Raw genomic sequence first — 27879 nt, 5'->3', positions numbered from 1 at the left:
TGGATTAGAAAGGAAAGCATAAAATTTTTTTTTTTTTTAATGTTTTTTTTAACTTGGGACTTCCTGTGGGCCGGATTTTGGATGCTGGGGGGCCGGAATCGGCCCGCGGGCCGTAGTTTGGGGACCCCTGTTTAGGCTTTTATTGCTTATTTTGCAGTATTCTTGTTTTTCTTGTATTTTTGTTTGTTGTTTAATATAGCTTTTTATTTTTAAATCCTTTTTTACAACAAATTATTTTCATGAATACTAAATATCTACGCTAAAATATAAGCGCTTCCGTAGTCTAATCATTTTCAGCTACGCCGCAACATAATCGGCCACGCCCCCTTTTTAACACGAATAAATACGGAAGCATGTGACGTGACCGGAAGTGTATTGTTTTTCTCCGCCGTGATTGGTGGAGCGCTGCCGCATGGTTTGCTCGCGACGGTTCGCCAAGGCTCGTGACGTTCCTTGGTTTTGAGCAACAAAACAAAAGACAACACTTTGGACTTATTTCCTTCTTTGTTTCATTCTTTGTCCTCGCTTTAGACGCCACGCCGCCGCCATGGACGCCCACGGAACTATGTCGCCGTCCGGTTCCGAGTCCGCGGTCCATGACGACGAGGTAAAAGGAAACCAAAATAATGTGTGACGTCACTGGACGGGAGCGCGCGGTGGTTTCTGTGTCGCGCGCCTGACTGCTGGCTACGGCTAACTCCAGCTAGCTGCCGTTAGCTCGTTTTGTTTTGTCATTTTGAAGATGTGGTTATCTATTAATGTTAACCATACACACAATGACGTCTTTTAAAACTTACATCTGAGACACACTGCTAATAAATATTCACGTAAAATGGAAAACTTGTGTGTTTATTTTGCTCTCAGTATTCAGCACTGCAATATACAATTTACATGAATGTGTATACTTATATATATATATCTATATATCGCAAAATGGGGCTTTAGTCTTTTGTTTTTGATCTCATTAGACATTTTTCTTCCCCCAGGATGAAGAGAGACATGCATCTCATGTTCACTGCTAACTTCAAAGTGAGTAACTTTGGAATTAATGTGACAGATAAAATAAAAATAGGAATTATTTTTACTATTAAATCTGCAGGTCAGCATCTCATTACCTCGCCGTCCCGATTTCCCAGACAGATTTTCAAATGAAAATGGAGAATTTGGCCCTTTCAGGCCCGGACAACACCAGGCTGGAGGTGAGTATGTGCACAATTTGTGCACTATACTTTATATTGTTTGAATGTGAGTGTGCGCTCGGGATCTTTCTGTGTGAAGTTTGCATGTCGTCCTCGTGACTGCGTGCGTTCCCTCCGGGTACTCCAGCTTCCGCCCACCTCCAAAGACATGCACCTGGGGATAGGTTGATTGGCAACACTAAATTGGCCCTAGTGTGTGAATGTTGTCTGTCTATCTGTGTTGGCCCTGCGATGAGGTGGTGACTTGTCCAGGGTGTACACTGCTTTCCGCCCGAATGCAGCTGAGATAGGCTCCAGCACCCCCCGCGACCCCGAACGGGACAAGCGGTAGAAAATGGATGGATGGATATTGTCTGATTCATGTTTAACTGCAGGCCTTGGTCCATGACGTTTACTCGGAGCTGGTGGAGGACGCCTGTTTGGGCCTTTGTTTCGAGGTGCATCGAGCTGTGAAACAAGGATGTTTCTTCCTGGATGAAACCGACCCGGAAAGCACAAAGGAATTTGGTTAGTTCTGCTATTGAGGCTTTTCCATTGGTACTACCAGGCGTTATGTTGGGGGTATAAAACCATATGGCTGATGTAAACTACAGATTTGTTACTGTAACACGACGAGAAAGGACAAACGTAAACACATAAGCTAAGGGGTAATGCTGGACCGGAGGACTCAGGTTCGAGTCCAGGGGGGACTGGAAGCAGGGACTAAACCATTTGGACAGACTGGGACTAACAGACATTCACTACATACCGTATTTTCGGGACTCTAAGGCGAACTTAAAATCGTTTTTTTCCCCTCAAAACTCAACAGTGCGCCTTATGACCCGGTACGCCTAATGTACGGAATTGTCAGGTTCAAACACTGATGACATCTATTAAACAAGACAAGAAGCAAGGAATTAAACAGAGACAGAATTAAATTTGGCTCAATGAGGAGAAACGCGTACACCTGTACCCTTGTACAGTGTTCCACGCTCTGACGAAAGATTGTACGCCTCCTCTTTTATTTGGACTTTCCCTGATTACATGGCAACAGCTGTTTCTTAGGGAGGGGGTCGTAAACAGCCAGCACCTTTGATTACAAACAGTTCAAAGAAAATGTCATAAAACAGTTAAAGAAAAGGTCGCCTGGAGGGTAGTCTGGTCCTGCTTCCTCTCCGCTTTGTAGTTCTCGGGTCAAGACAAAATCTTTCTGTGGATTACAATACATCAAAGAAACAGAACACCTTCATGTTGCTTCCCATCCTACACAGTGGAGTTTTACAAGCCTTCTTCTTGGCAGGATCAAAGACAGTATTTGTCTGCTCGCCGGGAACTCATGGCAACACAAAGTTTTGTGATAACTTAGATACAATTATTCTGACAGGAATAATTCTGGTTTTGCTTACCGACCTCAAAGCTATTTTATTTGGTGCATAGTGTAATAAGTGTGACCAGTAGATGGCAGTCAAACATAAGAGATACATGTGGACTGCAATATGATGGCTATATGACTCAAGTAAACAACACCAACATTTTATATGTTCCATTGAAAATATAGAACATTACACACGGCGCTCAAAAATCTATCAAAATGTTTTAGTACGACTTTGGTGAAGAAGATTGATGGATTGTCGGCTCACTAAACGTACGAGTATTATTATGGTGTGTGTGCAAGGTAAGACATATTATCTGGCGTTTTGTTTCGCAATATTATGCAAAAGCAACTTTTATTACCTTCTGGTACCTGCTGATCCGTATTTGGGATCTGCATGAATCCTGAAAAATATTGCGCGTCCGCCTTTGTAGTCCGCCGTAGTCGATAAGATTCTTCTTTTTCTCTATATTCTTGTTATGGGACATTCATCCTCTGCTGTTGCCATTTCTAATATAAAGTAATGTAAAGTTCTTACCTATATCTGTCAGTAAACTCGCCATGAAAGTGCTAAAACATACCAGTGTAGTGAGTTTACATTATTCACCCAAGGAACTTTAGAAAGTTGAAAAATAATAACAATATGACTCCTTTAATGCACCCTATAATCCGGTGCGCCTTATATATGAAAAAAGATTGAAAATAGACCATTCGTCGGCAGTGCGCCTTATAATCCAGTGCGCCTTTTGGTCCAGAAAATACAGTACTTGGGCAGGCCGATATGGCTGAAAACATCACAATTTAAGTTTTTCATATATTGACAATTATTGATATTGTATAACCTATCGAAAATAGGGATACGGAGAAAAATGCATTACATGTAAACATTTTTATTTCAAATGCAACCTTCGTCTGATTATAATCTGCTCAGCTATCATGGCAGAAAGGAAAATAAATGTCAACACAAGCGTGGGAAACACTCAATGTAAACAAAATTGTAAAATCACATTGAACACTTAACAATTGCCTCTTAAAGTTAAGGTGCAAAAAATTAGGAATATGTAGGAATTTTTAATAAAGTGTGACAAAATGGTGCAAAGTGTGAAAATACAAACATTGAGAAACCTGAGAAGAACTATTTTCTGCAAGTTTATTGTCATGTAGTTACAGCTGTGCTCTAAAGAGTGAGCACGGCTAGGGTGGTGTGGTATTACCAGTGTTGGTGGGGACGAACGCCTTGCATCATTTACAGACCACATTGGTCAAACTATGGTCCCTCTTGAAAAGAAATTCAAAAATCTCCCATACTGTCGAGGTGATTTTTCATATTTTATCCACAATTTCTTCACTCTACGCAGCACTTATTTTACATTTTTCTTTTCACTCCATGCAAATAATCAACCGCCAGATAACGAGATGGTGCAACCAAACTTGATAGTTGATCCGGTTACCTGATTGGCTGTTAAGCGTGTCACTCCCACTGATCAGTGATCACTTCCTCTTGGTTACCAGAGAGCGAGTGCTGTGCATGCAACCAACCTTCCTTGTGGCCGTGCCAGAAACTTGAGGGTTCCAGGTTCGATCCCCGCTTCTGCCATCCTCGTCACTGCCGTTGTGTCCTTGGGCAAGACACTTTACCCACCTGCTCCCAGTGCCACCCACACTGGTTTAAATGTAACTTAGATATTGGGTTTAACAATGTAAAGCACTTTGAGTCACTAGAGAAAAGCGCTGTACAGTGTTTCCCACACATTCATTTATTTGTGGCGGCCCGCCACGAAAGAATTACGTCCCCCACAAATTTTTTTTTTTTTTTTTTTAATTCCTGTCCAGCTTCTCAGACAAATCATATAGTTGATGTAGATGCCCATATAGGCTGTTCAGATTTACTTTACAAAAGAGAAGTGTAGGATGCTTCTCTTGTTGCCTTATTTGTGTTTGACCACTACTGTTTTCTGTTTATTTGTTACTGACTGTGGCAGGACACCTCTGCCTCTGTTTCACTTTATGTTGCTGGTAAATAATATGGTTGTAGTAGTAGGCTAAAGTAAAATTATTTAGTATGCACTAATTAAAGGGGCAGAGCTTTAAGAGACATTTTAGCTTTTATATTTTACAAGATATATTTTTTGTAAGAACCACAATTAATAAATATATTTCAGTGAATAACTTATTGTTCAAATCTGTATATAAATATGTACATAAAGTGTTGTAATTATATTGTAAAATGGATGGATGGATGGACGTTTAAAACAAAACTGTTCTTATTAATTAGCAAGTATACATTTTTTGAGCCTTTTTAGAGAAAATCATATCATTGTAGTAGATTATGCAAATTACTCGATGTCATGGTGACCACGCCCATAGCCACGCCCCCACCGCCACAGGTATCTTGGCAGTTTATGGGCAACACTGCTGTATAAATATAATTCCCTTCACTTCGCAACTTCCGCTTTCTTCAGACGAAGAAAACAAAATCCAACAATTTATCGTATCCGTTTTCAATTGGTTACGCGTTTATCGCGATATATATTGGATATCTTTACATACGTTCAATTTCATCATTAATTTAATTAGCCCGCGTTTAATCATGACTTAAGCATTTGGTTTACATGGAGTGTAATACGAATAAGAGAAACGTGTGTAACTTCAAGCCTTCGTTCTTCTCTATTGTTGTCCTCGGTGCTAAATTTAGCTTGTCGTTCCTCGTGTAGAAATCGTGGATCAGCCGGGCCTGGACATCTTCGGCCAAGTGTACAACCAGTGGAAGAACAAAGAGTGCGAGTGTCCCAACTGCAAGCGACTTATCGCCGCCTCTCGCTTCGCCCCCCACCTGGAGAAATGTCTGGGCATGGGACGCAACAGCAGCCGCATCGCCAGCCGCAGGTCGGCCCGGAATGAAACGTGAGTCGAAAAATGTCCGAGCTGAAGGTTTTAATTCATTTTCCTTCTTCCTGTTTCATGTTCTGGCAGGCTGGCCAGCAGCAACACCAACAACAACAACGTCAGCAAGTCCGAGAGCGACCAGGAGGACAACGACGACCTCAACGATAATGACTGGTCTTACGGCGCCGAGAAGAAATGTTAGTACCTGGACATTCAATCAAACGGAACATCAATGTGATCCTTCTTTTATTTTCTAATTGCAGCCAAGAAGAGGAAGTCCGATAAGGTGACCTTACTTTTCTCCCATCTTCTTTCACTGCTGGGTACCATCTTGTAATCTTTTTATTGTCCGTGCAGAATCAAAACTCACCTCGCCGATCCAAATCTCTGAAGCATAAGAATGGTGAGTGTGCAGAATGATGGCGCTCGTAAATAATAAAAAGACAAAGCAGGCTAAATTACGAGAACACATCTATAAATTCAGTTGTGAATAGAAATTTAGTAAATCCAAACAAATTGTTAGTTTAGTTTTTATTTGAAGGGACAATGCACAGAAACATTAAGGTCAAAGACAGATATGTTCTGTACCAGATTATAGCTAATTTCCATCTGCAGTCCCTGGCTACCTAAATTAAAGAGATACAAAAATCATGCAATAAAATTGTAAAAATAAAATTATAGTATAGCATGTAATCAAATTAAGAAAAGTCCTCAAATGCCCTTTCATTGACACATACATTATAACCACATCTCTCCTTTACATCATGACAATACATGCTCTTGTTCACATCTGTCATCATTTGTAAAAACAACCATGATTTTAACACACACACCTCACAGCTTACGACAAAATGTTCTCATGCATAAATATAAAACATATTAAGTTGACATGTCAGACCTAGTGCCCACCTCAGTGACCGTGTGAGCAGCTTTGATTGCTCCAAAGCCACTTTTTAACTTCAATTGTGAATGAAGAGTAATCTGTTAGGCATTTCAAGTTTGTTGTGAGGTCGTTCCATTCCTTTATAGCTTTATATCAGGGGTGTCAAACTCGTTTTCATTGAGGGCCACATCGGAGTTATGGTTGCCCTCAGAGGGCCGCTTTTAACAATGAGTAATATATGAATATACATGTGTGTGTATGTGTGTATATATATATATATATATACATACATATATATATATAAAATACATTAACAATATATTTTTTTACATAAGCTGCAAAAAATGTTACATTTTACTTTAAAAACTGGCAGCTCAGTCACCAGAATTTGACAGTAAAAGCAGTGGGTTTTTTACAGCATATAAATAAATGGAATGGAATGAAAAAACAATACCACTGTTTTTAACGGTAAAATTCAAGCAACAGAGCTGCCAGTTTTTGTTTTTATTGTAAAATCTTGTTTTAATGTTTTTTTTTGTTTGTTTTTTTAATGTTTTAGTGTCTTACTGTATATGGAAAAAAACAGTAAAAATGTTAATTTTACGGTAAAAAACTCAGTCGGTGGAATTTAACTGTAAAATCTATTGTCAATTTTACAGTCCACAATTTGATTGATAATTTGTTTTGAAATCATAAGTCAAGCAAAGTACAGTATTTCTTTATTTTAACAAAAAATATTTTTGGAATACATAATATAATATTTTGATATTTAATTTTAAAAGGTATGCAATTGCATGCATTAAAGAACAAACATATTTAGTAAGAAAAGATTAAGCATTTTATTAACGTATATTATTTCCAGGCTTTCGCGGGTCAAATAAAATAATGCGGCGGGCCAGATTTGGCCCCCGGGCCTTGTGTTTGACGCCTCTGCTTTATATGAAAAGGCTGATTGTGCAAAAGATGTTTGTTAAAAACATGACTTCTCTATGACTTCTTCTGTTTGAGATTGTCCATACTGCCACAAGTGGTGGAAAAGTGTATTACAACTGAGTACCCCTGCGGCCCATAAAAGCCACAGCTGAGGAACAGATATTTCTCGGCGCCACGTTAGCGGGCGCTCGCGGCCCAAAAACGGGCCCTAGTCCTATGGTTAAGAAACACCGATCTCGATTACAAAGGATTGTGTTAAATGTAGATCAGAATTGTCGTGTCCCTGGCATGCCTCCTTCTCCTAGCTCAGACCTGGGCCGGATCCGGCCCTTTGTGCGTCCCTGTCCGGCCCGCGGGAGGCCAATTATAAATTACAAAATAAATTTTAAAAAGTATCTATGTCGAGTGTGCAATACAACGGTGCTGCTTTTGTTTTGAAAATCGTTATTTGTATTACTTCTGTGTGGACGTATGCGTGTGCGTGATTGTGAGTGAATGTGAACAGCTGCAATCACTAATTACAAAATAAAGTTGAAAAAACATCTATGTGGTGCGCGCAATACAACTGTGCTGCTTTTATATTGAAAAGTATTGTTTATGGGCGTGTGTCCGTGTGTAACCTGCGAGTGAAGGTGCACATGCAGCGACAAGTGATGCACGGTTTACACCCGAGACGCTAAAAAGAGAAAAGTTGATGAAGAATGGCGTGTTTCCAACAAGACATGGACTGCAAAGCAACGTTCCCTCTAAGGTGCGTGCCTGCGCAATTGCGCACTGCTCAAGCGTCTGCTGCGCGCAGCAAATATATGCCGCGCACCAAATCAAATCCCATCTGAATTCTAAACAAAATAAAACATATTTATTCTATGTAATTTTGCAATGCAACTTTGAGTGACAGTGACAACAAGCGGCCCTAACGGTGTTCGTCAACACCGTTCAATTGAACACCGTTCAATTGTTGTAACGTCTATCGATGCTTCGAGGACAGGAATTATATCGATCACTTTATTGAGCAAAACTGTTTATATTCAGACATAACCACACCAAAAACATGAGTAAAACAATTCTATCTCGAAAAACTAGTCATTTTCTGCCGTACAAACCAGGCCAAAACCAACTTGTCATCTGTCACCAACACGCATAGCACTAAACCACTGGTGCGTTTATGGCCACACAAAAAGTCGGACAACTCAAATACCACACAAAGTTACACTATGACTCCTCAGTCATACGTGTGCTTATTTTACTGTCATTTATTATTAATGTTAATTTATTTATATTAGATAGATAGTACTTTATTGATTCCTTCAGGAGAGTTCCCTCATGGAATGCTGTTACACACACCATGTTGAAGTATTACTATTATTATTAATTATAATTATTATTATTATTATTTATCTTACGGTATATATCAAAAATAATATTGAGCAAAATGTAATTGAAATATTGTCGATGTGGCCCTCCAGCAGTGCTCGGGTTGCTCATGCGGCCCCCGGTAAAAATTAATTGCCCACCCCTGTCCTAGCTAGAAGGACGGCGTGGTGTGTGAAGGATCAAGGATGACGCCGGTGATGATCGTTGAACAAAGACTCATTTATTGGTCAAGTGAGCATCACTTCAGGTCTTGCAGGATACCTGTGGAGAATCTAGCCAAATGATTTCTCTCTCCTCCGAGGGGCAGCCAGACAAGCAGTTCTTATAGATCCAAACGATGTCATCTCCGTTCGTTAGGTTCATGGTACTGCAGTTAACTCCGTCATGACCATGTAAACACATGTTTGTGTACGCGTTTGAGAAACTAAGTGTTCCCTAATCCTTGGGCTTAATCATAACTACCCATCCATCCATTTTCTACCACTTGTCCCTTCTAACCTTTGGAATATCGAAACCTGTACGTGGTTTTATGGGGAACTGGCCAGACTTCTGCATACCATAGACATATTTAAGACTCTTCTCTCGTCTGTCTTTGTGTGGGATGTATGTTACATGGGCATTTCCCGCTTAATAGCTATACTTTTATTACCTGTCCACAATGATGGACTACTATTTATCAGAACTGGCTGTTTGCTTGCTCCCAGGAATGTAGAGTCCTACACAATCTGGAAAACATGTTCAATCATGGTACAGTAGATGGTGCATAATCGTGGATAGTAGTGTAGAAAGTTACCTGGTCCGTGATCAGGTCAGTAGTAAACTCACTGGCAAATTTGCTTTCAAAATGAACCTGTACAGGAATTTAGATACAACTATTTGCAAGTTTTAAGAAAATAAATGACGTGTATTGAAATAAAACATAAAAAAAATGTTTGAGTAAATTACTGTGATTAATCTCGATTAATCAAAATTCAAAAATGTGATTCAACTGATTCAAGACAATTCAAACTGTAAAATCCGAGTGATCATATTGAAAAATCCTTATATTGTATGTCTGTTGTTATTACATGATTGTTCATGTTAGCCCCGTTTAGCACGTAAGCTAGTGAAACATGTCCAAAGCCTTGGGGGAGGTCTTGAATGCTCTTGTATTTTGTACAGGTGAGCTCGGGACCGGCACAGGCTCAGAAGCTTTCAAGGTGAGCTCTCTCTCCGTCTCTCTTTCTCTCTCTCCCTCTCTCTCACACACACAATTAACATGCATGTTTACTTTAAGTGCTAAGTCCTCAAAAACAGAAGCCAACTCCTGTCAAATAGAGGATCTTTGACAGTTGCTTATGCTGTAAGTCCTTAAAAATCAACAACAGGCTCCTTTTTATATAAAGGATCTTTGATGAGTGTTTTTGCTGTCGGTCCTGAAAAACAGCGGCCAGCTCCTGTCATATAGAGGATCTTTGATAAGTGTTTTTGCTGTAGGTCTCTTAAAAACAAGAGCAAGCTCCTGTCATATAGAGGATCATTGACAAGTGTTTTTGCTGTCGGTCCTTGAACAACTACAGCAGGCTCCTGACATATAGAGGATCTTTGATAAGCATTTTTGCTGTAGGTCTTTAAAAACCAACAGCCAGCTCCTGTTATACAAAAGATTATTTCACAAGCGTTTTTGCTGCAGGCCTCAAAAAACAGCAGGCTCTGGTCATACAGAGGATCTTTGACTAGTGCTTTTGCAGTAGGTCCTAAAAACAGCAAAGCGTTGCTGTCACATAGATGCTTATTGACCAGCATTTTGGCAGTAGGTAGATGCCGACTTCACTTCTGACCTCTCTGTCTGCCTCGCAGTACAACTACAACGCCGGTATCAGTTACGAAAGCTTGGCGCCCGAGGAAGTGAGATCGCTGTTGACCACGGTAAGTTCAGCTCCAAAATTCTACTCCGGCCAAATGTGGGAGTGATTTTGTCCAGTGTGACATCATACTTAGTATCAGGACTTCATTAAGTTCAACCATTGTAATGGACACCGGGGGAAAGAAAATGTGAGTAAAAAAACGTGAAAAGCGAAACAATTTTTTAAAACTACTTTCTTCTTTTTTTTTTTTGTAATGTGACAAACAAAAGCTACTTTTATACTGAACAAAAAATATAAATGCAGCACTTTTGTTTTTGCTCACATTTTTCATGAGTTGAACTCAGACATATAAAACATTTACTATACACACAAAAGACCTATTCCTCTCAAATATTGTTCACAAATCTGTCTAAATCTGTGTTAGTGAGTATTTCTTTTTTGCCAAGATAATCTATACCACCTCACAGGTGTGGCATATCAAGATGCTGGTTAAACCGCATCATAATTGCACATTAAACTTACAAGCATTGCTTGGAGTGATGAATGGACGGCAATTGTGCTTCCGGTTCAAAGCTCAGCCTAAACAGAAGAACATTGCAGCACCTGCAGTGGGCGAACTCGTCCAAAAGATGGCACCACAGCACAAACAATAACACACCTATTTAGTGTGTTTGCTTGGTTTTTTTTAGAAAAGCTTGGTGCATTATGCCAGTTAGCGAAGAAAAATCCATACAAATTTAGGGTAAACTATTTTTCCCTTTGTCTTCTTTGGCAAGTATTCATGGTTAGCTTACCCAAGGGGTTGCACACTCAAAAGGCAGAACTGAACACACTTTTCCACTCAGCCTGTGTGCGTTCACGGCCTCACAGACACTAGGGGGCGCTAGAGCGAAATTTTGAGTTTTGGGGTTCTGTTTTTTTATTATATCGCAATTTCCGCCAGTCCTGATGTGTGTAAAAAGTTTGGTGAGTTTTGAAGTATTTTAAGGGGGTCAAATTACAGCTCAAAGAGGCAAAAATGAGTGTTTTTATGAAACTTTTGTTTTGAAGGGGTGATTGCCAACTTCCTGTTGATTTTTGCTGAAGGATGTCAGTGTATAGTCAGACATTGTAGGGCTCTTTTTAAAAATGCAAACTTTTCTTACACATAAAATCTGAGGTGAGGGAGCCCCAACAAGGAGGCAGAAGAGCCAACGTGGCTGCAGAGCCGCAGGTTTTAGACCTGGACGGGGCTGGTTATGAATAATGTTACATAAAAACTATAACCCGTTACTTTAAAGACAGTTAGTAGCACCGACGAATGGCAGTGTCATTTTAATATTTGCAAGGATACACACGAGTACTTTCTGGACCCTTTACTGGGGAAGTGCACCAAAAAGTGTACCAAACTTCACCCGAGCGTACTACTTTCTGGTGGAAACAACTGAAGTTGTGTGTCTGTGTGCAGCAGTGTGGAGTGATATCTGAACACACCAAGAAGATGTGCACCAGGTACGTACTGAACACACACACACGTAGTGTGACCCAATGTGTGTGCATAAGACACTCAGTTTGGCGACAAGGTAAAAAAAAAAACATGGTGGAAAGTGAAAGTACATCATGGCCGTTGTGTCATTACACACATTATTGTTACTGTACTACTGTATGACATGGTGGGAAGTGAAAGTACATCATCATGTACTGTACTTATTGTCTTGGGACCAAGTGGCAAGTAAGACCCCAATGAAATGAAAGACAAATCCACACACACACACACAGACATCCGGCGTCGACCACCAATCATAGTGAGGGATGTGTAACGCTACTTTGTGACCCCCGCCCCACCCCCCAGGTCTCAGAGATGTCCCCAACACACGGACGAGCAGAGGAGGGCCGTCAGGGTGTTCCTCCTGGGGCCTTCTGCGTGAGTGTGCCCCCTATCCTCCATCTTTTACCTGCCATCCCCACAACTTGTGTTTGTTGTCCATTGGCCTGCTGCTCAGTGGCGCCCTCTTCTGTCTGCAGTGTGACATTACAGCCACGTCCGTAATTGACCCCCACAGTGTTTCTTACGGTCGTCTTATTCAACTGATGACTCACCTGTGGAATCTAACCCTTGTTTTACAAATATATATTCTCATAAAAAGGATCTTCGACAAGCAGAGCCTGCTCTTGTTTTTTAAGGTCCTTGAAAACATCAGCCGGATCCTGTCATATAGAGGATCTTTGACTAACCTTTTTTTTGCTGTAAGTCCTCAAAAACCACAGCAGGCTCCTGTCATTTAGATGATCTTTGACTACCCTTTTATGCAATGGGTCCTTAAAAACAGCAGCCAGCTCCTGCCATATAGATGATCTTTGACTTCCCATTTCTGCAGTGGGTCCTTAAAAACAGCAAAGCTTTGCAGTCATATAGATGATCTTTGACTACCCTTTTTTGCAGTGGGTCCTTAAAAACAGCAGCCAGCTCCTGCCATATAGATGATCTTTGACTTCCCATTTATGCAGTGGGTCCTTAAAAACAGCAAAGCTTTGCAGTCATATAGATGATCTTTGACTACCCTTTTCTGCAGTTGGTCCTTAAAAACAGCAAAGTGTTGCTGTCATAGGTGATCTTTGACTACCCTTTTTTGCAGTGGGTCCTTAAAAACAGCAGCCAGCTCCTGCCATATAGATGATCTTTGACTACCCATTTCTGCAGTGGGTCCTTAAAAACAGCAAAGCGTGGCTGTCATATAGATCAGTGGTCCCCAACCACCGGACCGATTGGTAAAAAAAAATGTTTTGAATTTTTTTTTCATTAAATCAACATAAAAAACACAATATATACATTATATATCAATATAAATCAATACAGTCCGCAGGGATACAGTCCGTAAGCACACATGATTGTATTTCTTTGACAAAAAAAAAAAAAAAAATTTTTTTTTTTTTACTACCCCCCCGGTCCGTGGGACAAATTTTCAAGCAACCGGTCCGCAAGTACAAAAAGGTTGGGGACAACTGATATAGATGATCTTTGACTAACCTTTTTTGCAGTGGGTCCCCTAAAAACAACAGCCAGCTCCTGTCATATAGAGGGTCTTTGACAAGCATTTTTGCTGTAGGTTCTGTAAAACAGCAGCCAGCTCCTGTCATAAATAGGATTTTTGACCATCCTTTTTGTAGTAGGCTTTAAAACCAGAAGCTGGTTCCTGTCATATAAGGTGAAGTGAATTCTATTTATATAGCGCTTTTTGACTCCAAAGCGCTTCACATCGTGAAACCCAATATCTAAGTTACAATTAAACCAGCGTGGGTGGCACTGGGAGCAGGTGGGTAAAGTGTCTTGCCCAAGGACAAAAGGCAGTGACCAAGATGGTGGAAGCGGGGATCGAACCTGGAACCCTCAAGTTGCTGGCACAGCCACTCTATCAACCCAGCTAGTCTTTGAGTAGCTTTTTTTTTGCAGTACGTCCTGGAAAAACAGACAGCTCTTGTCATATAGAGGATCTAGAGCAGTAGGCTTTTAAACAGAAGAGCTTGCCCCGGTCATATAGAGCAGTGTTTTTCAACCACTGTGCCACGGCACACTAGTGTACCGTGAGATACAGTCTGGTGTGCCGTGGGAGATTATGTAATGTCACCTAATTGGGTTAAAACTATTTTTTGCAAACCAGTAATTATAATCCGCAAATGTGCCGTTGTTGAGTGTCGGTGCTGTCTAGAGATCGGCAGAGTAACCGTGTAATACTCTTCCATATCAGTAGGTGGCAGCAGGTAGCTAATTGCTTTGTAGATTTGTCGTGATCACAATATGCAGACAGCGGGAGGCAGTGTGCAGGTAAAAAGGTATCTAATGCTTAAACCAAAAATAAACAAAACAAAGCTAAGACTGAACTGGCTGCAAAGTAAACAAAAACAGAATGCTGGACGACAGCAAAAACTTACACTACACACAGAAAAACACCAAAAAAACTCCAAATAAGTCACGGCGTGATGTGACAGGTGGTGACAGTACACCTACTTTGAGACAAGAGCTATATTGATGCATGCTTGGTTATGCTTTAAAGTCATATCCAACAATTGCGACAACGACTTGTTACTGTCAACTGAGTTTCGTTTTTAATGATTTCTGCTGGTGGTTTGCCTCCGCATTTTTTCAACACAAAAAATGTGACTTTGCTCAAAAAAGGTTGAAAAACACTGATATAGAGGATCTCTGAGTAGCTTTTTTGCAGTAGGTCCTGAAAAACAGCAGCCATTTCCTCCTGTCATTTAGAGGAACTTTGACAACCGTTTCTGCTGTAGGTCCTTAAAAACAGCAGAGTCGCTGTCGTATAAACTATCTTTGACTAATGTTTACTCTTTTTGTGCAGTAGATTCTTAAAAACATGTTTCTGTCATATAGAGGACCTTGGACCAGCATTTTGGCAGTAGCCCGTAAAAACAGCAGCCTGGTCCTGTCATATAGAGGATCTTTGATTCGTGGTTTTGCAGTAGGTCCTGAGAAACAGCAAATAGTAACTTTGTGTTTTGTTTTTACTGTCATATAAAGGATCTTTGAGTAGTGTTTTGGCAAGAACTTAAAAACAGCAGAGCCCTCCTGTCATGTTGACTAGCCTTTTTTTTTAGTAGGTCCTTAAAAATGGCAACCAGCTCAGATCTTTGACTTACCGCTATGTTTTTGCAGTAGGTCCTTTTTTAAAAACAGCAAAGCGTTCCTGTCATATAGAGGATCTTTGACGAGCATTTTTTTGCAGGAGGGTTTTAAAAACGAGCTGGCCCCTGTCTTATAGAGGATCTTTGAGTCACTTTTTTGCAGTAGGTCCTTTTAAAAACAGCGAAGTGTTCCTGTTCTATAGAGGATCTTTGACAAGTGGAAACATATGGCAATGTTATGACATGAATTATGTAGAAAATAAGAAGTAAGGTAAGAACGAGGACATGTTTGTTTACAGGTGTTAAATATGAACAAGTGGGATGTAAATAAAACCGCGGTAAAAGTATAGCAGGAAGTCATCGTGCTTGTGTTTGTTGTACCAGGTCGTCTCTGCCCGATGCCACGGTGGAGAGTGAGACCTTTGACCTCCCTGACAGCAGCCAGAGCCTCATCAGCCGCCTCCAGTGGGAAGACTCCCCCGATACTTCCCCCACTGACTCCGCCTCTTCCAGAGCCAGTAAGGACCGAAGCTTGCTAATATCCATCAATCCATTTTCTACCGCTTGTCCCTTTTGGGGTCGCGGGGGAGGCTGGAGCCTATCTCAGCTGCATTATTAGAATGCTAAAGATTGAGCCAACCAGGCCGCACTTTGGACACCCTTGTTTTTATGGTCTTTGTATGAAAATATTCAATTCATCATTCCTCGTCAACAGAAAAATTGTTGACCGTATTTCCTTACACCTTTCCTCCTCACAGGCACAAACCATTCGGACCCTCGCAGGCCCAAGAAGAAGAAGCGAAGCTCTCTGGCTCTGACAAGCGCAGGGGGAGCTGACGCAGGAAGTGGAAGCTCTCAGAGTAACAGCAGCTTGCCCAGCAAAAAAAAGAGACCCAAACTCTCCGCACCTTCAATTTCCAGCGTCTTCGACGACTTAAACTAGCAAGGACTTTAGACAGAAGGCGATGCGTTCAGGTGACAATTGTTTCTCCCTGGTTTTGGGCACAGCCGGTGAGCTCTGCACACACGATCATGCCATTTCACTGCTGGTTTTTATGTGGTATTTTCACATCCTTCAGTGTGACCACTTTGTAAAGTCTCTTTTTATACACTTGGTGTCAAAGACCATGGATACTGATGGTCACATGTGACATGTTGTTTTTGCACATTTGATCTTAATGTTGATGCACTGTCTGCAAACACGACTAACTGGATAAAAGCACACAATGATCCCATTTGAAATATAATTGTATATATTTTTATAGTCCTGTGCAGTTTTGTAAAGTGCCCTTGTAGTGAATGGTGGTCAAAGTAGTGATGTTTGGAAATAAACCAAGACCGGGAGTACACATTTTTAAAATGATTTTAATTGGAGATGTCACTAAAGTTCAGGACTCCTCCAAATCTTTTTTAAATAATATTTTAAGTGCTAGATGCAGCTTCATTGGATTCATTCATTCTTTCTGTTTATTTACAGCAAATACACAATGTACACACAAGTGACGACACAAAGAAAACCTAACAAGCAAATTGCACACGTGAGCGGGCCTCTGCTTTAGTTCTCATTAGGGCTGGGCGATAAAACCAATTATCGCCATAGACATGTAATATCAAACGTTGGATTTTTTTTTTCTTTGTCGGAAGAAACAAAGTTGCAAAGCAAGGTTGGTTGCGTGAACAAAGGCACCTGCTCTCTGGTAACCTAGCAACACAAGAAGTGGTCAGTGGGAGGGACACGCTACCAGCCAATTAGATAACAGGATCAAATATCAGTTTGGTTGCGCCATCTTGTTGTCCGGCGGTTGATTCTTTGCATGGAGTGAGAAGAGAAAGTAAGAATGAAAAAAATTGTTGATGAAACAGGAAAAGTCAGCTCGACAGTGTGGCAGTTTTTTGGATTTTTTTGAAAGGAATCGTAAGTCAGACCAATGTAGTCTGTAAATGATGCAAGGCGCTCGTCCCCACCAAGACTGTTAATGCCACACCACATTAGCCGCCTTCACCCTTTAGAGCACAGCTGTGTGTGACAATCATTGGTACTTTAACTTTAACTTAACTTCCTAGCATTAAACCTGCAGAAAATAGTTCTTATCAGGTTTCTCTTTGTTTACATTTTCACACTTTGCACTATTTTGTTACATTTTATTAAGCATTTCTTACATACTCCTTATTTTTGCACCTTCATTTTAAGAGCTTGTTTAATGTGATTTTTAAAATTTTGTTCACATTGTTTGAGTGTTGTGTTGACATTTCCTTTCTGCCTTGATAGCTGAGGGGATTATAATAAAGGATGGTTACGCTTGAAATAAAAATGTTTACATTTTATATATATAGGGACAGCGTGGCGAAGTTGGTAGAGTGGCTGTGCCAGCAATCGGAGTGTTGCTGGTTACTGGGGTTCAATTCCCACCTTCTACCTTCCTAGTCACGTCCGTTGTGTCCTTGGGCAAGACACTTCACCCTTTGCCTCTGATGGCTGCTGGTTAGCGCCTTGCATGGCAGCTCCCGCCATCAGTGTGTGAATGTGTGTGTGAATGGGTAAATGTGGAAATAGTGTCAAAGCGCTTTGAGTACCTTGAAGGTAGAAAAGCGCTATACAAGTATAACCCATTTATCATTTATATATTTTCTCCTGGTCCTTTATTTTCCATAGGTCATAAAAAATATCAGTAATGATCAATATCGACCGATATAAAACACTTGTATCGCCCAGCCCTAGTTCACATTACAGTATCTTCTCATATTTAAAGGTTTTAAATCTTAAATAAATTTTCTACAGTCTTTTTTTTTTTTAGCCACAGACTTGATTGGAAACCAAGTGGTGCAAAGGACACACCACCGCCAGGTGTGAGACTCACAAAAAAGTGCACACTGAGTGTTCCAAGCCGCTGCTTGAAGACAAAACGACAAGGCTCATGTTTGTTAGCAGGATGACAAACTAGCTGCAGTGAAAGTTGGTGAAGAGGGCGGGGCCAAAGAAGAATCCCTCAAGCGCAGCATGACACCTGCATCTTGTTCAGTGTGGTCGGCCATTGTGTTCATATTTGCATGAATATGCAGGGCGGGGGTCTATGAAGATGGAAATCCAAACGAGGGAATGTTTAGGTCTAGGTTCTACATGCAGCAATTAGCGCACACATTCAGCTGCGGTGGTCACTTTCCCGCCCTCCCCTTCAGCGGCTGTGCATCCCGAAAATGAGGAAGCTGAAGAAGACGGTGACGCCCACCAGGGAGATGGTGGCGGGAGCGGTGAAGAACTGGCGGTAGTTGATGCGGAAGTACCACACCACGGCCAGGATCACCACGAAGACGGGCACCACCAGGCTGCCCGTGCTGACGGCCACGCCCGCCGCCCTCCAGCCGGCCGACACCGTCCCGACTCCGGGCCCCGCCCCGGCCTGGGACCCCGCCTCTGGGCCGGCGTCGTGCAGAGCCTGGGAGACGTGGCAGTGGATGACGCTGTTGTGAGTAATGTTCAGTGAGAGCAGCGTTCTCTTGGGGTCCTGCAGCAGCTGTCCTTGATAGATCAGCTTGATCTGATGCTCCCGCCCACAGAAGTACTTACTAGGCAAACAAACACTTAGGTTACTACACTTAGTACTTACTAGGCAAACAAACACTTAGGTTACTACACTTAGTACTTACTAGGCAAACAAACACGTCACGTTACTACACTTAGTACTTACTAGGCAAACAAACACTTCACGTTACTACACTTAGTACTTACTAGGCAAACAAACACTTAGGTTACTACACTTAGTACTTACTAGGCAAACAAACACTTAGGTTACTACACTTAGTACTTACTAGGCAAACAAACACTTCACGTTACTACACTTAGTACTTACTAGGCAAACAAACACTTAGGTTACTACACTTAGTACTTACTAGGCAAACAAACACTTAGGTTACTACACTTAGTACTTACTAGGCAAACAAACACTTCACGTTACTACACTTAGTACTTACTAGGCAAACAAACACTTAGGTTACTACACTTAGTACTTACTAGGCAAACAAACACTTCACGTTACTACACTTAGTACTTACTAGGCAAACAAACACTTAGGTTACTACACTTAGTACTTACTAGGCAAACAAACACTTCACGTTACTACACTTAGTACTTACTAGGCAAACAAACACTTAGGTTACTACACTTAGTACTTACTAGGCAAACAAACACTTAGGTTACTACACTTAGTACTTACTAGGCAAACAAACACTTCACGTTACTACACTTAGTACTTACTAGGCAAACAAACACTTAGGTTACTACACTTAGTACTTACTAGGCAAACAAACACTTAGGTTACTACACTTAGTACTTACTAGGCAAACAAACACTTCACGTTACTACACTTAGTACTTACTAGGCAAACAAACACTTAGGTTACTACACTTAGTACTTACTAGGCAAACAAACACTTAGGTTACTACACTTAGTACTTACTAGGCAAACAAACACTTCACGTTACTACACTTAGTACTTACTAGGCAAACAAACACTTAGGTTACTACACTTAGTACTTACTAGGCAAACAAACACTTAGGTTACTACACTTAGTACTTACTAGGCAAACAAACACTTCACGTTACTACACTTAGTACTTACTAGGCAAACAAACACTTAGGTTACTACACTTAGTACTTACTAGGCAAACAAACACTTAGGTTACTACACTTAGTACTTACTAGGCAAACAAACACTTAGGTTACTACACTTAGTACTTACTAGGAAAACAAACACTTCACGTTACTACACTTAGTACTTACTAGGCAAACAAACACTTCACGTTACTACCACGTGCATAACACTTCTCACACGTGTTGGAAGGTCTGCATTCAGTTTGCTGTGTTAACAATTATATGCTAACCACCTAGTATTGTACTAACAACATAATATGCTACAACAATAATGTGGTAACAACACAATGTGCTAACCACGTAATATTGTGCTAATATAATTTACTAACAACATAATATGCTAAAACAATAATGTGGTAACAACACAGAGTGCTAACCACATAAGTTTGTATTAACATAATAATGTGCTAACATAATGGGCTAACAACATAATATGCGAACAACACAATACTGTTAACATTGTGCTAACAATGTAGTAGTAACAACAACATAATGTGCTAACATAACATGCTAACAACATAATACTGTGTTAACATTATATTGTGCTAACATAATGTAATAACTATGTGCTAACAACATAATATTGTGCTAACAACAATGTGCTAACATAATAATATTGTGCTAACATATTGTACTAACGACATTATGTGCTAAAACAATAATGTGCTAACAACAACACAATGTGCTAACCACATAATATTGTGCTAACATAATTTACCAACAACAACATAATGTGCTAACATAATATGCTAAACAATAATGTGCTTACAACACATTGTGCTAACCACATAATATTGTGCTAACATAAGTGCTAACAACATAATACTGTACTAACATTGTGCTAACATAATGTACAAACAAAATTTTGTGCTATCAACATAATGTGCTAACATAATATACTGACAACATAATGTGCTAACATAATATTGTGCTAATATAACGGGCTAACATCATAACATGCGAAGATAATATTGTGCTAATATAACATGCTAACAACATAATATTGTGCTAACAACATAATCTTGTACTAACGTAATAATGTGCTAACATAATATTGTACTAACGTAATAATGTGCTAACAACATAATGTGCTCGTAAAACATATTGTGCTAACATAATGTGCTAGTAAAAACATATTGTGCTAACAACATAATACTGTGCTAATATTATAAAGTGCCAACAACATAATAATGTTCCAACAACATCAAAATGTGCCAACAACATTAAAATGTCCTAACATAATACTGTGCCAGCAACATCAAAATGTGCTAACAACATAATGTGCTAATAAACTGTTATGTTCCCAGTCAAGCTTATTAAAATAAATTATAAACTGTGCATTGGAGCATCAGTGCTCACACACTATTGCTGTACTTCTAACACACCTATTCACAATGGTTAAAAGTCAGGGGTGCTAGAAAAAAATATCAATTCACATCCAAATCGCTATTCTCATTCGTCCTGATTCTAAATCGATTCATAATTTTCAAAATTCGACCTAAAAGAAACAAAACTTTTTACACCTGTTTTTAATTGACGTGTTTAGGCCATTTCCATGTAACAACAAGCTTTTCTAACCTGTTTTGAAAAAGTTGTATTATAATTATGCCAAATACGTTGCGAAAACCAGTTTGAATCAAGAATCTATTCTGAATCAAATCGTGACCCCAGTAATCTGCCCAAATGGTTTTGTGCCCAAAGATTCCCGCCCCACAGTAATATGGAGGTATGTTACATGTTGAGTGTTGTGTCAGTACTAACCTTTTAAGGTGTGCCACGGTGTCGTGCGGCTGAACAACAGCCACCTCTTCTGTGTCGTTTAAGAACTTGAGTCGTAGCGAAATAGACGAGGTCGGCATTTCTTTCGCACTTTTTTTATACTCCTCTTCCAGGTCCTCCTCTTCGCCACAATCCCCTTCTTCCTCCTCGGCGGTAGCCTTCACTCTTGGGGGGGCTTTGCACCGAATGTCCAACAGCGCCTCTGTCCTCAACCCGTCGTCCCCACCCTCCTCCGCCGCGCCCTCGCCGTCGCCCCTCTCGTCGCCCTCGTCGGGCTTGTTGTCCTGCGAGGGCGCCGGGCCGCTCTGCTCGGAGGCGTCTGCGCTGGCAGGGCCGCCGCCGTCGCCGCCCAGGCCGATGAGGGAGGCGTGGGCCCCCACGGTGAGGATGGTGCCCAGGATGTGGTCCCCGCGCTCGGCCACGTGGGTGGAGAGCCAGGCCAGGACGAGGGCCAGGACCAGGAGGAGGGCGCCCCCTGCCGCCGTCACCTCGTCCACCATCCCGTCCAACATGGTCAGTGCACACACTGCCATTTGTCTGTCCTCCACACCTGGGGACAAAGATCAAACACATTACAACAATGCCTTTGAAATCTATTATTACCTTTGCAAAGAGTTATGCTCTCAGTTGTGTGCCTTTAGATTAGAGATCCACGCCGATATTTGTCATTTTGACATATTAGTATCAGCCTCTTTAACGTAATAACTACATCAGCAGATACACATATGATACAAATAAATAGTTAGTAGATAGCAATAGGCACTGCTCAAGTACCAGCACTTTTGCCCTTTCAAAACTTCTAATTTTGTGCCGGTAAATCCAGTTTTTGTCCTTCTTTCCCCTTCCGTTTTGTTATCGCTACTGCAACAAGTCGCTCGACCAGCCTGCGTCTGCAACACTCACAGCGTGGGCTCATTAAAGGAGCGCGGCGAGTTTCATGTTCTGTGATCGATCGAATAACAATGTAACATACACGGGCGGCCATTAAGGCAACCGAAGAGATTTATCGGCAAAAATGTTATGTCATTAGCACAATATTATATTGTTTGTACAATGTTATGTTATGTTAGCACATTATTATGTTAGCACAATATTATGTTAGCACATTATGTTAGTACAATATTATGTTAACACATTATGTTGTTAGCACATTATATTAGCACAATATTATGTTGTTAGCACGTTATATTAGCAGAAAATTATGTTATCACATTATGATGTTGTTAGCACATTATTATGTTGACAGCACACAATGTTAGTACATTATTATGTTAGCACATTATCTTGTTAGCGTGTTATGTTAGCACATTATGTGTAAATGTCTCGACAAATAGGAGACTTATCATATAAGTAAAGAAGAGCAGGCAGCAGCTCACACATTCTCATACTTTCTGTAACATCCAGGAAGAAATTATGTCTCTACTATGAACTACGCGAAGGAGACCAGAATTTATTTTAAATGTCCCTAGTGTGTGAATGTGAGTGTGAATGTTTGTCTATCTGTGTTGGCCCTGCGATGAGGTGGCGACTCGTCCAGGGTGTACCCCACCTTCCGCCCGATTGTAGCTGAGATAGGCTCCAGCGCCCCCCCGCGACCCCGAAGGGAAAAAGCAAATATTTGAAATGCAAATATTGATGCTCCTCTTAGACACTTATACTTATAAAGGTGTTTTTTGCTGCTACATTAACCACAACATTAGGGCCGCATACAATATGATGCCTCTACTGCAGGGGTGTCAAACTAATTTTAGCTCAGGGGCCACATGGAGGAAAATCTGTGCACACGCGGGCCGGACTATTAAAATCATGGCATTAAAACTAAAAAATAAAGACAACTTCGGATTGTTTTCTTTGTCTTACTTTGGCCAAAAATAGAGCAAACACATTCTGAAAATATTACAATATAAATATAGAAAAAAAATACTGGCAGCGGTAAAGTTTAGATCCACGAAGGAAAGAAGAAAGTAAATGAATGTTTTATAACTGAATAAATTTACATATGCATAAAAATGTGTTTTCTTTTTTTTAATGAATTAACGTTTATGACAACCTTTTTCCAAAACACAATATAGAATGTGAGATATAACAGGATAATGCATACATTTATCATTTGTTTTCAAAATGCTTACAAAAAAGTGGGACCCCCAAAAATTTACTGTGGGACCTAGTGTTGTCCCGATACCAATATTTTGGTACTGGTACATTTCCGAGGCGGTATAGTACTGAAAATGATTCATTAGTATCGCGGTACTATACTAATACCATACAACCCTAGTGGAAACCTATTTTTATGACTTGATGGGGCCCCATTTTGAAAATTCCTAGCGCCAACACTGATGGGAGTATTGCTGCGTGCAAAACAACAGCTACTAAACAAATAAATAATGCATTCGTATCTGGCCCGCGGGCCTTGACTTTGACATCCCTGCTCTACTGTTAAAAATAATGTAACAAAAACACCTTAAAGCATTGTCCTGCTGTTTGAATAACTTTTACTGCAAATAGAATAGAATAGAAAGTACTTTATTGATCCCTGGGGGAAATTCAGCAGAATATCGGCTCCAAATATCGGTTATTGGCCTCCTAGACTACTAAGAATCGGTATTGAAAGAATCAGATCGGTCATCTATTAATTATCTTTGCGAGGAGTTATGCTCTCATTCTTGTGCGTTACAATGTCACTTCAGTGCAGGTTTACCCAACCAAGTGTCTTTTTAGTCCTTAGTCCAGTGTTTTTCAACCACTGTGCCGTGAGATACAGTCTGGTGCGCCGTGGGAGATTGTCATTTCACCTATTTGGGTTAAAAATATTTTTTGCAAACCAGTAATTATAATACGCAAATAATGTGCCGTTGTTGAGTGTCTGTGCTGTCTAGAGCTCGGCAGCGTAACCATGTAATACTCTTCCATATCAGTAGGTGGCAGCCGTTAGCTAATTGCTTTGTAGATGTCGTGAACACGTCTTATGAGACGACAAGGGTTTGTCGTCGCGTCTAAAGCTTAAACCAAAAATAAACAAAAGGTGAGTGCCCCTAAGAAAAGGCATTGAAGCTTAAGGAAGGCTATGCAGAACGAAACTAAAACCTAACTGGCTACAAAGTAAACAAAAACAGAATGCTGGACGACAGCAAAGACTTACAGCGTGTCGAGCAGAGAAGGTGTCCACAGAGTACATCCGTACATGACATGACAATCAACAATGTCCACACAAAGAAGGATAAAACCCACTGAAATAGTCTTGATTGCTAAAACAAAGCAGTTACGGGGAATAGCGTTCAGGGAAGACATGAAACTGCTACAGGAAAAAAAACAACGAAACCGGAAAAGCCACCAAAATAGGAACGCAAGACAAGAACTAAAACACTACACACAGGAAAACACAAAACAACTTAAAATAGCTAGAACGGATACCAGTGCTATGGAAAACATCCTGCATTGTGCCGGTGCCCAAGAAGCCTATCCCATCGAGCTCAAATGACTTCAGACCTGTTGCCCTGACGTCCTGAGGTCATGAAGGTCCTCGAGAGACTTGTGCTGGATCAGCTGAGGCCACTGGTGGCTCCTTCCCTGGATCCTCTACAGTTTGCATATCAGCCCCATGTAGGAGTGGACGATGCTGTTATCTACCTGCTGCATCATGCTCACTCTCACCTGGATGGTGGGAAGGGCACTGTGAGGATCATGTTTTTTGATTTTCCAGTGCCTTTAACACCATTCAGCCAATTCTGATGAGTGACAAGTTGCTCAGGATGGGTGTCAGTTCATCCATTGTCTCCTGGATCACTGATTACTTGTCTGACAGGCCCCAGTTTGTGCGACTGGGGAGCTCCGTGTCGGATACTGTGGTCAGTGGTGTAGGTGCTCCACAGGGGACCGTCCTGTCTCCTTTCCTGTTCACCCTGTACACCTCAGACTTCCAGTATAGTTCCAGGTCCTGCCACCTGCAGAAATACTCTGACGACTCTGCTGTGGTCGGGTGTATCGGAGAGGGACGGGAATTGGAGTACAGGACACTGATCGCTGACTTTGTGGAGTGGTCTCAGGCGAACCATCTGCTCCTTAATGTGGACAAGACTAAGGAGCTGGTCATCGACTTCAGGAAGAGAGTGACCCCGGTGGAGCCCATCAAGATCCAGGGCCGGGAGGTGGCAGTGGTGGAGCAGTACAAGTACCTGGGAGTCCACTTGAACAGCAGACTGGACTGGAAGGACAACTGCAAAGCTGTTTACAAGAAGGGCATGAGCAGACTCTTTTTCCTGAGGAAGCTTAGGTCATTCAATGTGTGCAGCAAGCTGTTGGAGATCTTTTATCAGTCTGTTGTGGCCAGTGCACTGTACTTTGCAGTGGTTTGTTGGGGGAGCAGCACCAGCAAAAGGGACTCAAACCGGATTGATAATCTGATCCGGAAAGCCGGCCAAACTATTGGCACGCAATTGGAGGCGTTTGTGTCAGTGAGGGACAGGAGGTCACTGGACAAACTGCTGGCCATCATGGACAATCCTTCCCACCCACTCCACCTGACAATTAAGGGACAGCGGAGTTCATACTCCAACAGGTTCCTTCAACTTCCTTCCCGCACTGTGCGATTCAAGAACTCCTTCATTCCACACTCCATCCAGCTGTATAATCACTCGCCATACAGTAATAGATGACATCTGCCTATTACCTGACACCTGACATGTTAGCTACTTCTCTTTGTTTATAATGTCTATTTTCTATTTCCTGCTGGACCTACTCTCCATTTTATGCTGCTGCTGTCATATAGACGGTATATACTGTAATATTGTACATGGTCATTGGTTTATATTGTATATATGTTAGACATAATATAATATATCTGTATATAAATTACTCTGTACACATATTATGTATATATTCGTATATATGTTAGATTTTTTTATAGCTATATTAGTCTATTTATACCTGCATTGTCCTTTCCATCATTGTAACTGAGCTACTGTGTTGAACAATTTCCCTTGTGGATCATTAAAGTTTGTCTAAGTCTAAATAAGTCATGGTGTGATGTGATAGGTGGTGACAGTACACCTACTTTGAGACAAGAGCTATATTGATGCATGTTTGGTTATGCTTTAAAGTCATATCCAACAATTGCGACAACAACTTTTTACTGTCAACTGAGTTTGGTTTTTTAATGATTTCTGCTGGAGGTGTGCCTCCCCCTTTTTTTTTTTCAATGAAAAAAATGTGCCTGGGCTCAAAAAAGGTTGCAACACACTGCCCGAGTCAACACAATAGGTTGCTCTATCTTCCTCTGCCTTAAATAGTAAACAAGAGGCTACTTAGCGAGGCGAGCTTATACTAAGTTCCATACCGGAAGTCACAGCCTATTTGCGTAACAGCGCATTACGTCACAATCTTCTTTATCAACACCGGCCTGGTCAAACGTACATTAGTTTGCCATATTAACTTCCATCTTTTTAACATACAATCCTTTTTTTGACACGACGTTCTAGAAGTTTCCAGCAGCAACATTGTGACTTACGTCAAAGTTATGTCAACAAGCGGCGTTTTTCATACAACAGTTTTTTACTTGTAACGCATAGTGCCACAACTGTGATTTGTAAGTAACATTTATAATCTGAAATATGAACTTAAAGGCCCTTCTTTACCTGGCTAACTAGTTAGCAAGCTGGGCTAGCCTGCCAGCCAAGGTGCACTTTTAGCTAAAAAGGCACATCTTTCGACTATTTAACGCAATTTGTGCGCTCACAACGCCACTAATCGATGTATATGTTGCGTGTAAATACGTGCAAGAGTCAAAAAGGGAAATTTGTTTACCGTCCAGACGGGAAATCAGAGCATGTTTGAAGATAAGCCTCGATGCTAGCTAATAGCTGCTAGCTGCTGCTTCCTGGGAAAGAAAAAAAGGGAAACACAACACTGGAGGTGATGACGTCACACACCTTGCTTATTACACCTCGTCACTACAACGCATTTGTAATGTGCACGTTAATAATCAGGCGTTGTCATAAAGTGGCAGCATTTGGAACAAAAATAATCCTACCTTTCTCAAAAAGAAATGTGCAATGTATGCAACTTTAGGAGTTGTAATGTCAAAACTATTCTCATCTAAATTTCAACACGCATAATAATTAGGGATGTCCGATAATGGGTTTTATGCCGGTATTCCGATATTGTCCAACTCTTAATTACCGATACCAATATAAACCGATACCGATATATACAGTCGTGGAATTAACACATTATTATGCCTAATTTGGACAACCAGGTATGGTGAAGATAAGGTCCTTTTTAAAAAGGTTTTTAATAAAATAAGATAAATAAATAAATAAAAGTTTCTTGAATAAAAAAAAAAAGTAAAACAATATAAAAACAGTT

General features: G+C 40.8%; 2 protein-coding genes across 5 annotated transcripts; one reads left to right on the top strand and one right to left on the bottom strand.

Moving 5' to 3' along the window:
- Positions 1-369: 369 nt before the first annotated feature.
- On the top strand, positions 370-16725 carry atxn7l3a (ataxin 7 like 3a). 4 transcript variants are annotated; one of them, XM_062050166.1, is made up of 14 exons: positions 370-607; positions 987-1029; positions 1141-1199; positions 1574-1706; positions 5265-5454; positions 5524-5633; positions 5700-5722; positions 5794-5839; positions 9788-9825; positions 10466-10534; positions 11921-11964; positions 12305-12376; positions 15478-15611; positions 15852-16725. In XM_062050166.1, exons 3-14 carry the CDS (start codon positions 1149-1151, stop codon positions 16034-16036), a joined length of 1095 nt encoding a protein of 364 aa, XP_061906150.1. In that variant the 5' UTR covers positions 370-607; positions 987-1029; positions 1141-1148; the 3' UTR covers positions 16037-16725. The 4 variants fall into 4 exon arrangements, with proteins under 4 accessions (XP_061906150.1, XP_061906148.1, XP_061906147.1 ...); XM_062050164.1 differs by having other exon boundaries at positions 1137-1199; positions 5265-5436; XM_062050163.1 differs by having other exon boundaries at positions 1137-1199.
- On the bottom strand, positions 16443-27441 carry tmub2 (transmembrane and ubiquitin-like domain containing 2). The gene is made up of 3 exons (XM_062050167.1): positions 27319-27441; positions 21502-22069; positions 16443-18657 (listed from the first exon to the last, which is right to left on the bottom strand). Exons 2-3 carry the CDS (start codon positions 22050-22052, stop codon positions 18267-18269), a joined length of 942 nt encoding a protein of 313 aa, XP_061906151.1. The 5' UTR covers positions 22053-22069; positions 27319-27441; the 3' UTR covers positions 16443-18266.
- Between the last annotated feature and the right edge of the window lie 438 nt (positions 27442-27879).

Source organism: Entelurus aequoreus, linkage group LG06, assembly GCF_033978785.1.
Source record: "Entelurus aequoreus isolate RoL-2023_Sb linkage group LG06, RoL_Eaeq_v1.1, whole genome shotgun sequence".
NCBI lineage: Eukaryota > Metazoa > Chordata > Actinopteri > Syngnathiformes > Syngnathidae > Entelurus > Entelurus aequoreus.
This window is presented reverse-complemented; position numbering and strand designations above follow the sequence as displayed.